Below are 16,193 nucleotides of genomic sequence, written 5' to 3' on the forward strand. Positions count from 1 at the left end.
CAGCTAAATGAAGCAATGATATTTTAGTATGATGGGAAACAATGAACTATTTGAATAGCATGAAGAGCTTAGGTCCAATTAAAAGAAGTAGCTAAGAGCCATGATATGTTAGAACACTAAGTTGTTATGCTAGATTCTTTCCAGTTCAATAAAGTGGAAAGACACTAGAAATAGAGTCTTACTAGGATTTTTGTCATCTCTTTGATTCAGTAGACCAGCTGCATAGCTCCCTTCTCATTTCTCTTTATGCTTCTTCTAAAGCAACAACCCAGCACACAAGTACTATTTGGCAGTAGACCCTGTCTCTGGCTCTCTCTACGTGTCTGACACCAACAGTCGGCGAATCTACCGAGTCAAGTCTCTGAGCGGAGCTAAAGATCTGGCTGGGAATTCAGAAGTTGTGGCAGGGACTGGAGAGCAGTGCTTGCCCTTTGATGAAGCCCGCTGTGGAGATGGAGGGAAGGCTGTGGATGCAACCCTGATGAGCCCTCGAGGTAAATGTTACAAAAGAAGAAAACTCCTCCTCCAGAATGAGCTTGCCACAAGGTTGTCTTTCTTCTTAACTGGACTGAACTATGTCCAGGCAGTCCCAAATACAGGTTTCTCTATAATAATTTAACTCTGATAGATTGCTTTGGTGTGTGGGTATTTTTTAAAAAAATTATTTGAAGTAAACTTCATCACCCACATATGCTACAAATGGAAAGCGGGGTGGATTGCTTGTGGAGACTTCTGACTGCTGCCAGTCACAGAGTCAGAGAGAAATATTAGCTCCATGAGCCAGAGTGCCAGCTGTGTAGGCTGGAGACAGAACAGAACCCAGTGAGGGGGCCTCCAACCACTCCCAAATGTTTATGTTAGACAATAGTGTACATAGTCTTAAGCACAGTGCCTGACATTTTGTAAATGCTCAATAAATGGTAGCAATTAAGAATGGGTATAATTTCCAAGGGGATTAGGGAGGGGGGAGGTGTTCTTAGAACCAATGGATCTTTGTTTGAAAAGGACCAAAGATACTTAGGGATAAAGACCTATTGATTCTTTGAAGCCCCTATTCTTATTAGGATTTTTGGCTACCACTAAAGCATCTGGTTATGTGGATTAGGGATGAGGGGCCTTGGGCATGGGCACTAGGGTGAAAGTGCCAAAGAAAGGGAAGCCATTATATGTATCTTACCAGGAGAGTGCTAGAACAGGTGTTCCCCCAGGGCATACTGAGTAGAGTCAAGGCTTAATTGAGAATGTTTCCTGGAGGATATATTTTGAATTGGAAGTTTGTGACTACAAGAATCATTGTTTCTGAACCTCATTGTTGTAATTAGTTGTGAAGGTTATTCAAGTAATTTACTACCAATAATTTTTCAAGCAATGAGCTTGGGAAATAACATCTTTTCTAAAGAGAGCACATGCCAAGTTATTTCCACCATTCTTTCATTTGCAGTCTTGGTTCATTTGCAGCCCAAAGTTCATTCTTCATTTGGGTGGTAATATAGCTGTGCACCCCAGGAATTAGGCAGATCTCAACAGAATGCCTATGGGAAAGGGTTTTACCTTAAAAAGCTGAGAGCCACTGCTCTACATGTGCTAATCCATCCAGTATGTTCCCTGGTTCAAGAAGATCAAGAAGCCAATAGGGTAGGATACCCAATAGGGTATCCCTACCTCCACCCCCACAAGCCCTACTCATTGTCAAGAGACACACCCTTGCTGTTTGTCTTGATCAGGTATTGCAGTAGACAAGAATGGACTCATGTACTTTGTCGATGCCACTATGATCCGGAAGGTTGACCAGAATGGAATTATCTCCACCTTGCTGGGCTCCAATGACCTCACTGCTGTCCGGCCACTGAGCTGTGACTCCAGCATGGATGTGGCCCAGGTGGGACTTTCATATTTCTCATCACTATGTCATACCTGGTTCTTGGCCTGAAGTTCTCACTTGCAGCCTATTTGGGTTAAGGGTAGAATGAGAGGAAGAGATATAGATACAGATTACAGGCTGGTTTGTAGAAGGCTTGAGATGAACTAGGCAGCAAGATGGAATGAGAAATATCAGACAGGAATGAGAGAGAGCAAGAGAGAAAGGAAAGGGGGAGGGTGGAATTCAGCTCAGAAAGTGGAGCTAGTGACACACTCCAGCCGTGGCAGATTATAGGGTAGGAGTTACTGTGTAATTACCTCTCTTCTCCATCATTATTGCAGGTTTGAGGATGTACTATACAGTGTTATATGTCAATCAGAACTTCCCTGTTAATCTAAAATGATTGCATCCTCACTATATAAACCTTTACTTTGTGCAGTAGTAACCAGAGCAGAGCCCTCTACAATATTCCCCCAAGTGATATTCCTTTAGTATGAGTTCTTATGGGGCCAGAGAACAGAGGCTCACTCAATGTACAGCAGGAGAAACTGGACTTTATTATGTAGATCCTCAAACAACCTGGAATATATGCTTGCCCTTCCCCTGAGAGCCTTTTCAACCTTCAGTCAACCTCATTAATTTCAGCTCAAATTCCACAACAAACTGACAACTTGCCACAGAGATTTTTGTTTCAGTTTTGCAGAGAAGGTCCAGTTCATTTCTTCAAGCAAATGCCCAAGTTGTAGTTCACTAGCCAGCCTGTGCATTGGCTGCCCTTGGGTCGGGCCCATCTTCCAAACAGCATGGCTTCTTTTGTGTATTAGATAAAAGTGCCGCCTCTATATGAACATAGCCTCCTTAAGCCCATGGCTGGATGAGCAGAGGATAGAATGGATTATATTAGCCCCTTGTGCAATCAATTACTTGTACAACTATATATGACTCTGACCCTGGTCCAATCATCTGGGGCTGAGAAGAACATCAAGGGTAGAGCTGGTGACCTATGCTAGCTATAGCAGATGATATAATAGGAGATGCTTATTACATGGCCTCTTCTTCATCATGTATGGTCGACATGAGCAGTGGGCAAATGGTTTGATGATAGGCACTTCTCATACAGTGTAGTTAAAAAAAGCATGTCTTTCTTCCCCCAGCTACATAAAACCAGTATAAGTGCCCTACAGTTTAATGTTGGGCATGTTAGAGGCTGCTCTTTAATTTGATGCCATGTCATTCACAGGTTCGCCTGGAGTGGCCAACAGACCTTGCTGTCAATCCCATGGACAACTCCCTGTATGTTCTCGAGAACAACGTCATCCTTCGAATTACTGAGAATCACCAAGTCAGCATCATTGCAGGACGCCCCATGCACTGCCAAGTTCCTGGAATTGACTACTCACTCAGCAAACTAGCCATTCACTCTGCTCTAGAGTCAGCCAGTGCCATTGCCATTTCTCACACAGGGGTCCTCTATATCACTGAGACAGATGAGAAGAAGATTAATCGTCTGCGCCAGGTAACAACAAATGGGGAGATCTGCCTCCTAGCTGGGGCAGCCTCAGACTGTGACTGCAAAAACGATGTCAATTGCAACTGCTACTCAGGAGATGATGCCTATGCAACTGATGCCATCTTGAATTCCCCATCATCCTTAGCTGTAGCTCCAGATGGTACCATCTACATCGCAGATCTTGGAAATATTCGGATTAGGGCAGTCAGCAAAAACAAGCCCGTTCTTAATGCTTTCAACCAGTATGAGGCTGCATCCCCTGGAGAACAGGAGTTGTATGTTTTCAACGCTGATGGGATCCACCAGTACACTGTGAGCCTGGTGACAGGAGAGTACTTGTACAATTTCACATATAGTGCTGACAATGATGTCACCGAATTGATTGACAATAATGGAAATTCCCTGAAGATCCGTCGGGACAGTAGTGGCATGCCCCGCCACCTTCTCATGCCTGACAACCAGATCATCACCCTCACTGTAGGCACCAATGGAGGTCTCAAAGTCGTGTCTACACAGAATCTGGAGCTTGGCCTCATGACCTACGATGGGAATACTGGCCTCCTAGCCACCAAGAGCGATGAAACAGGATGGACAACTTTCTATGAGTGAGTACATTCATAAAGTATTTCTCAAAAGTACGCTACCCTAGCTGGCAGGAGATTGACTGTATATGTAGATTTTAGAGTTGTTTAGTCACATTGTCTTCCTAACTTTAATGTCAACCTGTGTCCTCAAGATATTCATGTCCCCTTTCCCTGACTGCTAAGTGATTTGCACTGTTGGGTCTCTGATATTGAACATCCTCCTTACAAGAGCTGGCAATTCCTATTGCCTGCTTGCCTTTCCAATTTCAGGATATTGGACATGCACAGCCCCTGGGAGAGCAAGTGTTCATTAACTTTGCTGATTATTCATGTTTGCCATGGGTGCGGAAATTAGAATCTAACAGGCAAGATCCTGGTGGGACTCCTGTAATTTGCCAGTAGGTCCAGCAACACACTTGATTGCACAGACAGGTAGATAAACTCTGAATTTCCTCCTTAGCAGAAGCAGATCAATACAGATAAAGTGCTAGGTATATTAAAAGATGCGAGAGCTGGTCATATTTCCCCTAACAATTATCTCATACTTAATAGTCCCACCGTTTGTTTTGCCAAAAAGCTGTTTTCCATCACTCCTGAAGGCAGTGCTTGGTCATACAGCCTGCTGCTGTGGGTATTAACCAGTGGGATACTGGTTGGGGAAAACTGCTTAGGCGTCACTGCTGAGACTGGGATGGAATTTACAAGTATCTGGCTCTCCTTGGTATTGAAGCTTACTAGTATTTGGAGTCCTTGCTTGCTTTCTGTTTAGGTGTTGATGCTGGCTGAGAACTTAGTAAGTTGGGGAGGGGTTGTCACAGAGGGAACGGGGTACAAGAGAGAGAACAGAAGACCCTATTGCTGATCACTCCTAAATTCAGGAATGTTCACTTCCAGTTGGTAGTCAAATGGGTTTGGGAGCATGCAAAGGAAGCTGTTGCCACCTGCTGGCAATTTACTGCACTGCAGAATTGCTTTCCCTTGCTCTGTTTTTCTTTGGGCAAAGCTGTCTTTCTCAGATTTCTGAAGCATCCTAGCATCCTTCAGGGCGCTGGGACTTGATCAAACTTTACCAGCCAGTGATGCTGTCCCTCAAGGCACCATCTGAGTGCCATCTTTAACTCTCACACCAAGTCAGGTTAAAGCTATACTGTAACCCAAACACCTTGTGGATTTTCACCTTCCTTTCTAGCAGTTCCACCTAAAGACCCAATGCATTTCACAGATAATTTGTTGGCGAACACCATTGAGGACAAAACATGTCACTTTCAGGAAGCCAGTCTGAATTAGGCCTGACTTAAAGACTATAATAAAGAAGTTCAGCCTTAGGTGCATCGTTAGAAATTAGCTCTAACTGGGACAGTATTTTCCAGAAAGGGTCCCTAGTTTAATAAAAATATGGGCAGTATGCTTTTAAAATATATTCACAAGTTACATGGAAACTGCATGATTTTTTTCTCTCTGGAAGAGCTGCTTTTTCCTAGTGTGGGTAAATCCTATTATCACAAATCCTCCATTATAGGGATTCAAATGCATTCGGTTTTCTTGTTCCTCCTAAAATGATGGTGAATTCCTTGTTTCATGGTACTTTTACATATGGTCATTTGGAAAAGAGCAGTCTGTATCCTGAAATGCACAGGACCATACTTAAAATTACAACCACTCCTACACACACACACACACACACACACACACACACACTCCCTTATTTTAATCCTTACCATTTGTTACCATCTGACATACTCTATTTTAAATCCTGGTGTCTTTCTGCCCTGTCCATCATGTACACATCATGGAGGCAGGGATTCTCATCCATTTTGTTCCTAGCCATTCCCCCAGTGCCATGTACAATGCCTGGCATATAGTAGGCACTCAGTAAATACTGAATAAATGAGTCAAAAGCAACCTTCAGCCCTACACAGGCCGAGGCTATAGTGGTTCCCTTCAGTGGCCTTGAAATCCCATTACAGGAATTCATACCACCTTGCAACTATGTGTAGACTTATTTGCAAAAAGACCTGAATCTAAAGATATTCACTCCATGGGCAAGTAAGCACAGTTGTAGGAAACTTATTCTTTGAAAATTAAAGAGAACATGTTTTTCTTCCTGTGACCCTGGCCTCAGCTCCAATCCTCTGTTCCTCTGTGTAAAATCTTCAGTTATTACCACTTCTCTCATAAGAACCATTGTATGTGTCCAGGTACATTGGAATTAAATCTTTGCCTGGATCCCAGACCATGAACTCCTCATTCAGTCCCTGCTTGGCTGTGGGAGTTGAGGATATTGTCTGTTGCTGAGTACTCCATTAGGCACCCCATATGCAAACCCTTAGAAGTGTTTTATTTTCTTATTTTTATTGAGGTAAAATTGACATATATTAGTTCCAATTTACAACATAATTATTTGATGTTCATATATATTGTGAAATGATCACCACAGTAAGTCTAATTAACATCACTATAGAATTGCCAAAAATGTTATTGTGATGAGAACTTTTATGATTTATTCTCTTAGCAATTTTCAAATATGCAGTACAGTGCTATTACCTATCACCATGCCATACATTACATCCTCATATTTTTTTAATGTTTATTTTTGAGAGAGAAAGAATAAGCATGAGCAGGGGAGGTGCAGAGAGAGAAGGAGACAGAGAATCCAAAGCAGGCTCTGTGCTGACAGCAGAGAGCCCAATGCAGGGCTCAAACTCATGAACTATGAGATCATGACCTGAGCTGAAGTCAGACACTTCACCGACTGAGTTACCCAGGTGCCCCTACATCCTCATATTTATTTTATACCTAGAAATTTATATCATTTGACCCCCTTCACCTATCCCCCATTTCTGGTAACCACCACCATGTTCTCTGTGTCTATAATTATGCTCAGGGTTTTTTAAAGTTTCCACATATAAGATCATGTAGTATTTATCTCTAACTTATTTCACTTAGCATAATAACCCTCAAGGTCCACCCATGTTGTCATAAATTGCAAAATTTCATTCTTTTTATGGCTGTGTGTGTATATGTGTGTGTGTGTGTGTATACACACCACATCTTCTTCATCCATTGATGGACACTTAGGGTGTTTCCATAGCTAGACTATTGTAAATAATGCTGCAATGAACATGGGGTGCATATATCTTTTTGAGTTTGTGTTTTCATTTTTTTTTGAATAGATGATACCTAAAATGGAATTGCTAGATTATAGTAGATCTATTTTTTATTTTTGGAGGAACCACCATACTGTGTTCTATAGTGGCTGCACCAATTTACATTCCTACCACCAGTGCACAGAGTTCCTTTGTCTCCATATCCTCACCATCACTTACTACTTTTTGATAACAGCCATTCTAATAGGTGTGAGGTAATATCTCATTATGGTTTTGATTTGCATTTCCCATTGATTAGTGGTGGGAGCACCTTTCATGTAGCTGTTGGCCGTCCATGTGTTGTCTTTGGAAAAAGGTCTATTCAGATCCTCTGTGTATTTTTAAATGAGGTTGTTTGTTTTTTGCTCTTGAATTGTAGGAGCTCTTTATATTTTTTAGATATAACCCTTTACCAGATATATGATTTGCAAATATTTTCTCCTATTCTGTAGGTTGCCTTTTCATTTTGTTGGTTTACTTTGGTGTTCACCTTTCTTTATTTTAATTCATTTTTGAGACAGAGACAGGGCATGAGTAGGGGTGGGGCAGAGAGAGAGGGAGACACAGAATCTGAAGCAGGCTCCAGGCTCTGAGCTGGCTGTCAGCACAGAGCCCTATGCGGGGCTCGAACCCACAAACCATGAGATCATGACCTGAGCTGAAGTCGGACGCTTAGACAACTGAGCCACCCAGGCGCCCCTGTTCACCTTTTTAATTTGATGCAGTCCCACTTATTTTTGCTTCTGTTGCTTTTGGTGTCAAATCAAAAAATTGTCAAGACTGATATCAAGGAACTAAACTAGGTCTTCAAGTTTTTTATCCTTTTAAGTTAATTTTTGTGTATGGAGTAAGACAATATGACTATTGTTTTTATTTTTTATTTTTTATTTTATTGTTTATTATTTTGCATGTGGCTGTCCAGTTTTCTCAACACCATTTATTAAAGAAACTGTCCTTTCTCCATTGTATCCTCTTAGCCCCTTTATGGTAAACCAATTGACCATATATGTGTGGGTTTGTTTCTGAGCTATTCTCCTCTATTGATCTGTGTATCTGCTCTTATGCTCATAAAAATTGTTTGATTACTGTTTTGATTACTATAGCTTTGTAATATAGGTTGAAATCAGGGAACATGATCCTTCCAGCTTTGTTTCTCTTTTTCAATATTGCTTTTGTGGTTCCATACAAACTTTAGGACTATTTGTTCTATTTCTATGAATAATTCCATGGGAATTTTGTTAGGGATTGCGTTGAATTATATGGTCACTGTAATTCTTCCAGTCTGTGAACAATGGGCTATCTTTCATCGGTGTTTTATAGCTTTCAGTGTAAGAGGTCTTTTACCCCCTTGTAAGAGGTTAAATTTTTTCCTAGGGTTTTAATTCTTTTTGATCTAATTATAAATGGGATTGTCTTTCTGCTAGATTGTTATTAGTGTATTCTGCAACTTTACTGAATTTATTGGTTCTAACAGTTTTTAGGTTAAGTTATGTAATATCACATAGTCTGCAAATGATGACCATTTTACTTCTCTCTGATTTGGATACATTTCTTTTTCTTGCTTAATTGTTCTATCTTGTTCCTGATCTTAGAGGAAAAGCTTTCAGTTTCCCAACAGTGGGTATGATGTTAGCTGTGGCTCTATCATATATGGCCCTTACTATGTTGAGGTACATTCCCTTTATACCCACTTGGTTGAGAGTTTTTATCATTAATGGGTGTTGGATTTTGTCAGATGCGTTTTATGTATCTGTTGAACCATCCTTGCATCCCTGGGATAAATCTGACTCTCAATGTACTGTTGAATATGATTTTCTCTATTTGTTGGAGTATTTTTGCATCTATATTAATTTTTGCATCTATATTAATGTGAGATATTGGTCTGTCATATTGTTTTCATGTTGCACCCTTGTCTTGGTAGCAAGGTAATACTGCCCTCATAAAATTGTCTTGGTAGCAAGGTAATACTGCCCTCATAAAATGAGTTTGGAGTAGTTCCCTCAAGTGTTTGAGAAGGATTTCTATCAATAAGACTTTGAATGTTTGGTAGCATTCACCAGTGAAGCCATCTGGCCCTGTAGTTCTGTTTGTTGGAATGCTTTTGATTACTGATTGAAACTCCTTGGTAGTAATCTGTTATGATCCTTTGCATTTCTGTGATGTCAGTTGTAACTGATTTTTGAGTCCTCTTTTAAGGTTGGTCAATTTTAGCTCTAAAAAACCAGCTCTTAGGCTCCTTGATCTTTCTCTTGTCTTTTTACTATTTCACTTAAATACTTTTTGTTTCTAATCATAAAACCTAAAAGTCAGGCATATTGGTTAGCAATAATTCCTAAAATATGGGAACATACAAATAAATACAGGCAGAAAATTTCTTCTATATATACTCATTATACTATCAGGGTAATATATTTTTGTACTCCACTCAATTATATACATTTTTTTCATTCCAATAGATAGAAATCACTGTCATCAATTTTTGTGGCTTTAGAGGTATCTACTCTATGGATAATCATTTGACAAATTTGTCACTATTACTAAATAACATCTTTGTACCCCTGACAGGCAGTTTCTTTAATAGATAAGAAGACAAAAGGGAATACCTTTGGTTTGGAAGGCCTGACTCCCATCCATGTTTATAGTGGTCCAATTAATGTAATATCTGTACCACCAAATGTGCCCAGTGCCCTAGGCAACTGATGAGGATAGAGCCAAATGCTGGGCCTTTCACTCAAAGCTCTCCCTTTTGTTCTCAGCCTTCAAACATCCCCAGAAGCAAAATTTCCTATGTTTTCTCAACCATTATTTGCTTCCATAGTTAGTTCTAAGCAACAAAGCCAAATAGGCCATAATGGTTTTGTTCACTGGCCCTTCCACCACTATCTGCTGCACAAGCTCTAGTCTCCATCACTGAAAACTCATCAACTCTGTCCCCAGTCCAGAGGGAGTCACACCTAAAGGTTAAGCAAACTGCCTTCTTTTCTCCACCTTCCTCCCCTCTCTAGTAACAGATCCTCTGGGAAAGCACAAAGATCACTATGTTCAGACCTTAATACAAGTCTCTTAGGGTATATATGGAAGGTCCCAGCTTTCTGATTACAATGAAACTTCCAGAATGAGACAATGTTCCATCAAGTGGAATAGCAAGGCTTTTTGCTAAAGGAGGCAGAAAAAAAAAACTCCATAGTTCAAGACAAAAGTAAAGATGAAACACAGATATAGGAGAAGGGCCCAATTTCAGGCAAATTTCTAGCAGCAGAACTTGATCACTGGTGTACAAAGACTTGGGTAAAGTCAAGTGATTCACTGGGAAAACTGTCTAAGAAGGCTGTGGTTGGGTTGGGGCTATCAAACCAAAGAAAAAGTTAAGGCCTGGAGGTGAGATTTGGCCTAGAGGCTTCTAGAGGACTTTGAAGTGGCAAGTGAGATGAGGTTATATGAGCACAGATGGTCTCCAATGCCAGGTCTTGCTGATTGTGACAAGGGGCCTCAGTGGGATATACTACCCAGCTATTCTACCTTCCAACCTCTCTCTCTGGCCCTTGTGAGGTTCTCAGTGGTGGGAAAGCCTTCAGCTCAAATAACTATGCTTCCAACCAGTGTATCTGTCCTCCAGCTATGACCATGAGGGGCGCCTGACCAATGTGACACGCCCCACAGGGGTGGTGACCAGCCTGCACCGGGAAATGGAGAAATCCATCACCATTGACATTGAGAACTCTAACCGTGATGATGATGTCACTGTCATTACCAATCTGTCTTCAGTGGAGGCCTCCTATACAGTGGTACAAGGTAAGCCTCCTGCCCACTAAACTCACCCACAGACCCCAGGCAAGCCTGGGAGAACCTCCATAAACGTGGAGCACCTACTACCTTGCTATTTTAGTCAAGTGTCCACAAAAAACAAATTCTACAAGAGGTCAATCTTGTAGAAAATGACTTAATCAGATTCAGAAGAATGTCATCTATACTAGACAAAAAGTCTAGGGATTTAGGAATATCTACACACTTATCTGAAAATGTCCGTTGTCATCCCCACTTGCTCTTACCTTTCCATCATCAGCACTCCCCACCAACTCAACACACATAGTTAGCTTCTCAAAGACTATTTATTCTCTTGGGTTCACCTCTTCCTTTTTTTGGCTCAATTCTGATGCCACTTGTTTGTTGAGTTGATTGTCCTGGAATCAAAGCCTGCAGCAATCTCTTGCCAAGACTGGGATCTCAAAGGTTTCTGACCACCCCATCGTTACTATTGCTGTTTGACATGACACAAAGTCCGGGACAAGCACAAGAGCTGGCAAGAAAAGGAATTGTGCAGATTAATTTTTCTTTTAATTAAGATATAATGTCAGTGGGCTAGCCTGTTGTCAGAGGATAAAAGTGTCCTCTCAGTAGATAAATGGTGACATTTCTGCACTATTATCCCATGACAGAGTCTGTTTCAATGACTCTATTTCTGCTCTGCCAAATGATTAATGATGTAGATTCTGTCTTTCTGCATGATGGCTGCAGTTGCAGGAGTGACAGATACACATTTGCTCACAATCCCAAAAGCCAGCATCTCAGAGGCCAGCCCATCTGGACTCCTTTGCCCAAATAATCAGAAAGCAACATATCTGTAAAAGGAGTTTCAGACTCACATTTCCTTCTTGGAACTTTTTGATAAGGAAAAGGTCAGAAGCCTGACTGGCTAGTGTAGATTCCCTTTGGGGAGATAAAGGCATGTTATCAGCACCCACTAGCTCAGTCTACCTTATGCTGTTTGAATCTCTTCAGAGTTCTCTTAAGTAAGGTGGCATCACAGTGGAGTCAGCAGCAGAAGCATGAGGGACAGGAAGGTGGCTTTTTTCCTCCTGATTTGATCTGTAACAAGACCAACAACTTCAGGTTATATGGTAGGCAAGAGGAGAAAAAAATTAAGTCATTTTTCCCCTTTAAGCTAAAATATATGTTAAAGATTAGGGATTTGATTGACACAAATTGTGTAGGCAATAGACACCTTTAAAGGTACTATTAATAGTACTCAGTGAGTAAAAGAAAAATATCACAGCATAATTATTTCTGGAGTGCCACATATTAATAATGTTTTTCTTTCCATGGATCAGTAGCATCTCTGCTACTCACCTTAACATTGTATGTGTGCTAATTGAAGGCAGCCTTAGACTGACAGCTGCAAAGTACCATGGAAACCTATAAAAATAGGGGTTCTGTTCTCTTACGACTAACAGAGTGGATAATTTCTTTCCATATCCCCACCCCCTCTTACATTTCTCCAGATCAAGTGCGGAACAGCTACCAGCTCTGTAACAATGGTACCCTGAGGGTGATGTATGCCAATGGAATGGGTGTCAGCTTCCACAGTGAGCCCCATGTCCTAGCAGGCACCATCACCCCCACCATTGGGCGCTGCAACATCTCCCTGCCCATGGAGAATGGCCTAAATTCCATTGAGTGGCGCCTAAGAAAGGAACAAATTAAAGGCAAAGTCACCATCTTTGGCAGGAAGCTCCGGGTAAGTGGTTCCACCCAATTTGTCACCACAAAGTGGTAGAGGATAAACACCCTTTCCTCAGGAGCTGAGGAAATTTCCCAGGTCCCAAGCCTCCATTACTCCTTTCTTCCCTGGAAAAGACAAATCTTTCCCTCAGAAGATAGAAACCCTGTCCCTTTGGGAAAACATCTCCATTGCCTAGGAGAGAACAAGGTGGGGATTTACCTTATGCTGTAGCTAGAGATAGCTTCGGTCTTCCCATCACACTTGCTATCTTCTCTCTCAACGTTCACTCTTTGGCCAATTTGACAAATGACTTCGTACCTAGTGCCAGTGCCTACTGTATGCTGAGTCATTTGATGAAAACTGGAAGGACAAACGTTTATAACATATTCTTTACATTCAGGAGTTAACAGTCCAGTAGAATATATAGATGCAACATAATCCAATGGGATAAGTGAGAGGAACATCCAGTGCCTGATGGAATCAGGGAATGCTTCCCAAGAGGAAATAACAAGCAAACCACAGTAAAAGGTTTTAACAAACAGCAGCTTCCCCAGACTAGGCAACTGACCCAAAAGTTATGTCTTTTAAAAACTAAGACACATGCTCATTGAGGACTTTTGTGATGCAAACATTTTCAACAACCTCATGGGGATAGTTATCCCTGTTTTTCAGATAAAGAAATACAGGCTCTGGGAGCTTCATAACCCATCCAAAGGCACCATGACTAGAAAATGGCAAAGCCAGGACTCAGTCCCAGTTTCATCTTTGTGTCTGGCTCACGAGGCAGTATTCTTAATCACCAAGCCCCATTGCTTCTTGTTTGAATTCATAGTCATCCAGATAATCTGGGTCCTGCCCTAGTCACTCATCTGGCACTACAGGAGACTGATTCTTAACATGATGCTAACCTCTTTTCCCATGACAGGGTTGGGGGAGGGACCCTAGGGATCCCAGTCTTTGTCAAGTTCACATATTTACTGAACACAACTCAGGCACTGGAGATCTCTATGGCACACCAAGCCTACCCTCCCTGCAGCTTACAGCCAGGGATGGGGGAAAGGGTCAAGAAGGGCAGATAGTAAGTATACTAATGAATAACTAAACTAATTGCAGATTAAGATAAACACTAGGAAGACAATGAACAATGGCAAAGAGTAGAAGTGTCACCATCAACGTAACTTGAGTAGTAACTTCTGCCTGTTATTGGATTGAAATCCACCCCTCCCAGCTTACCCCCCTGCAGAGCCAGGCCACTGCATATTAAGATTCTGCCTTTGTCTAGCTGGAGTTTCATCCTTCACATTAGGTTATCAGCAGTCTCCCATGTTTTCCTTCCAATGCTGGTATCTGCAAAGTTGCAAAAGGCAGTATCTTCCCAAAGACAAAAAATGAAATGAGATTAGTAGCTAAATCCTTAATGACTGGATTTCAGGGCTGTGTAATTGATTTTTGATATGCTGTTCTGTAGAAGTTGATTATAAGCCTTTTCTCTGATAAATCAGTTGTGCTTTTTGACTAAGTTTTCCAAATAAAGATAAATGTGGCCCTAAAATAAAATGGCTATAATCCCAACTCTGAATATTAAAAATCTTAATAATGGTACTTGTGGTAATTAGCAGAAGTTAGGCACGCAAGTCTTATAACTGAATTTCTGCCAGGGTTAGATTTGCTGGCATCATGTTTATGCAAATCAAAACACAGCTTTATCTATCAACACCTCAACATTTAATTGTCTGGTGTTAGTTCCTGTAACAATAATCACATATCCATTTAGCTCTCTTAAATGAAAATCACTATGAGATTATAACAGGTTGAGTGGACTGAAAATGTAATTTGAAAATGAGGGAGAAAGCCTGGAATTTATTTGCATCTCATTTATTTTAATTCAATTCATAAATTGTTTAGTGAATGAAATAAAAGCAACTCCTGGAAATTGCAGGGGAGCAATTGCAAGAAGGTGTAAAGTAAAGGTGGGGCGTGATAAGGATCAAGAGAACTGGGAAGTGTCATTTTTGTCAGATGCTTTGTGAGCCCAGGCCCAGAAAGTTTGCAGCCCCCTAAACCACAGGTACCTTGTGGCCCCCACAAGGCAGGCAGGCTCTTCTCTCCTCACCTCCAAGCCTGACATTTCTTTTCACTCTGTCTTGACTTCCATTGTCAAATGGGGCCCTGAAATTTTTGATTCATTCCAAAGGTTACCAGATTGGACTCTTAGGAGAACATTACATTTTATAACTGTAATTGTTTTCCTGTGTGTAACTAACTCATTTTCTTAAATTTTCTCCTTGATTTGTATTCGGACTGCAAATTAAATCAAAATTATAATTTTTTTTTTAAAAAAAGATGTGTGCTAAGTGCTAACTATATGCCAAGCACTATAGAGTGAGTTGAAAGAGATAAAACTAAATCCTCGCCAGCAACAAGGAACTTGTGGTCCAGTGGAGAGGACGACGTAAACAGTGTGTTATAAGCTGTAACAGACACAGTGTCATAAGGAAAGGGATGGTTTGTTCTGTCAGGAGAGGATCAGCTAAGGCCAGAGGGCAAATAAGCCCTGGAATCTCAGGAGCTTACCACATCACCTTCCATGGAGGGCAGACAGCTTGACCTAGGGATGACTCACTGCATTTTCAGTCTTGTGACCCTGCCACAGTCAGCAAATGATCTCTAAGGTTGCTCTGGAAGGACAGAGGGGTTGAATGAGCAGAGGTAGACATGGCATGCATCACTTCCACCCACCCTAGTGAGTGAGAACACTTCAACTGAACTGCAAGGAAGCCTAAGAAATGTTGTCCTTCTAAGTGCCTAAGAAGAAAAAAAGAAAGAGTTGGTGAACACATAGTAGGGTCTCTGCCACCTTAACCAAGAAGAGCTTCACAGAAAAGTGAGAATCAGTTCTACAGAGCGGTAGGAGTTAGCCTGGCAAAGATACAGAGAAGGGGTGATCAGACCAAGACTGTTGCCCGTGAGACAATAAAGGGGTCCAAAAAGGGAAAAGCATTTCAGGAGACCTTAACTCAGTTTGGCCACAGGGAAGGGGAATGTGATACATTGTGGTGCAGAAAAAAGAGGCAGCACATGGAAAGTCAATTTTGCTAGGCTGACATTTATCAAGAGGACTCCCTGGAGCTGTTCCAGGGTTTGATTAGCACAGTGATGTGTTGGGATGTGTAGTCTTAGAAAGATCTCTCAGGCTTCCTTAGATGTAGAGGAAGATAGATCAGAAGGGGTCAAGATAGGAGGACAGGGACAACACAGGAGCAATTGCAGTAATTCAAACAAAGAACTAAATCACTAACACTAAAGAAGGAAGAGGGAGGGAGAGATCTAAGAGAGATTTAACACACACAATTAGCAGGGTTGCTGTGTCATGCTCTCCTTTTGAGGGCCCCTCTCCATGATCATATGAACTGGGAAACTGAGTGGCTGTCTAGACTGTGTGAGGTGGCCTGCCAGGCTTTGTGAAGGAGAAAAGCTGGGAACTGAACCCCAAGACAGACATGTGACATTCTGGCAGCCCCAGCCTTGCCTCTTGGAAAGTGTTGCTCCTTCATGGAAAGCAGAGAATTTGCAGAGACTGTGGCGCAGCAAC

General features: G+C 41.5%; 1 protein-coding gene across 1 annotated transcript in view; it reads left to right on the forward strand.

Annotated features, from left to right (window-relative positions):
* TENM2 (teneurin transmembrane protein 2) overlaps positions 1-16,193 on the forward strand; it is a 1,153,031-nt gene that overhangs the window by 1,092,163 nt on the left and 44,675 nt on the right. Inside the window, 5 exon segments of the mRNA XM_039247655.1 lie at positions 262-494; positions 1,725-1,879; positions 3,102-3,976; positions 10,718-10,893; positions 12,381-12,616. Of these exon segments, the coding sequence (XP_039103586.1) occupies positions 262-494; positions 1,725-1,879; positions 3,102-3,976; positions 10,718-10,893; positions 12,381-12,616 (1,675 nt within the window).

Source organism: Hyaena hyaena, unplaced genomic scaffold (genome assembly GCF_003009895.1).
Source record: "Hyaena hyaena isolate Hyena2069 unplaced genomic scaffold, ASM300989v1 scaffold_300, whole genome shotgun sequence".
NCBI lineage: Eukaryota > Metazoa > Chordata > Mammalia > Carnivora > Hyaenidae > Hyaena > Hyaena hyaena.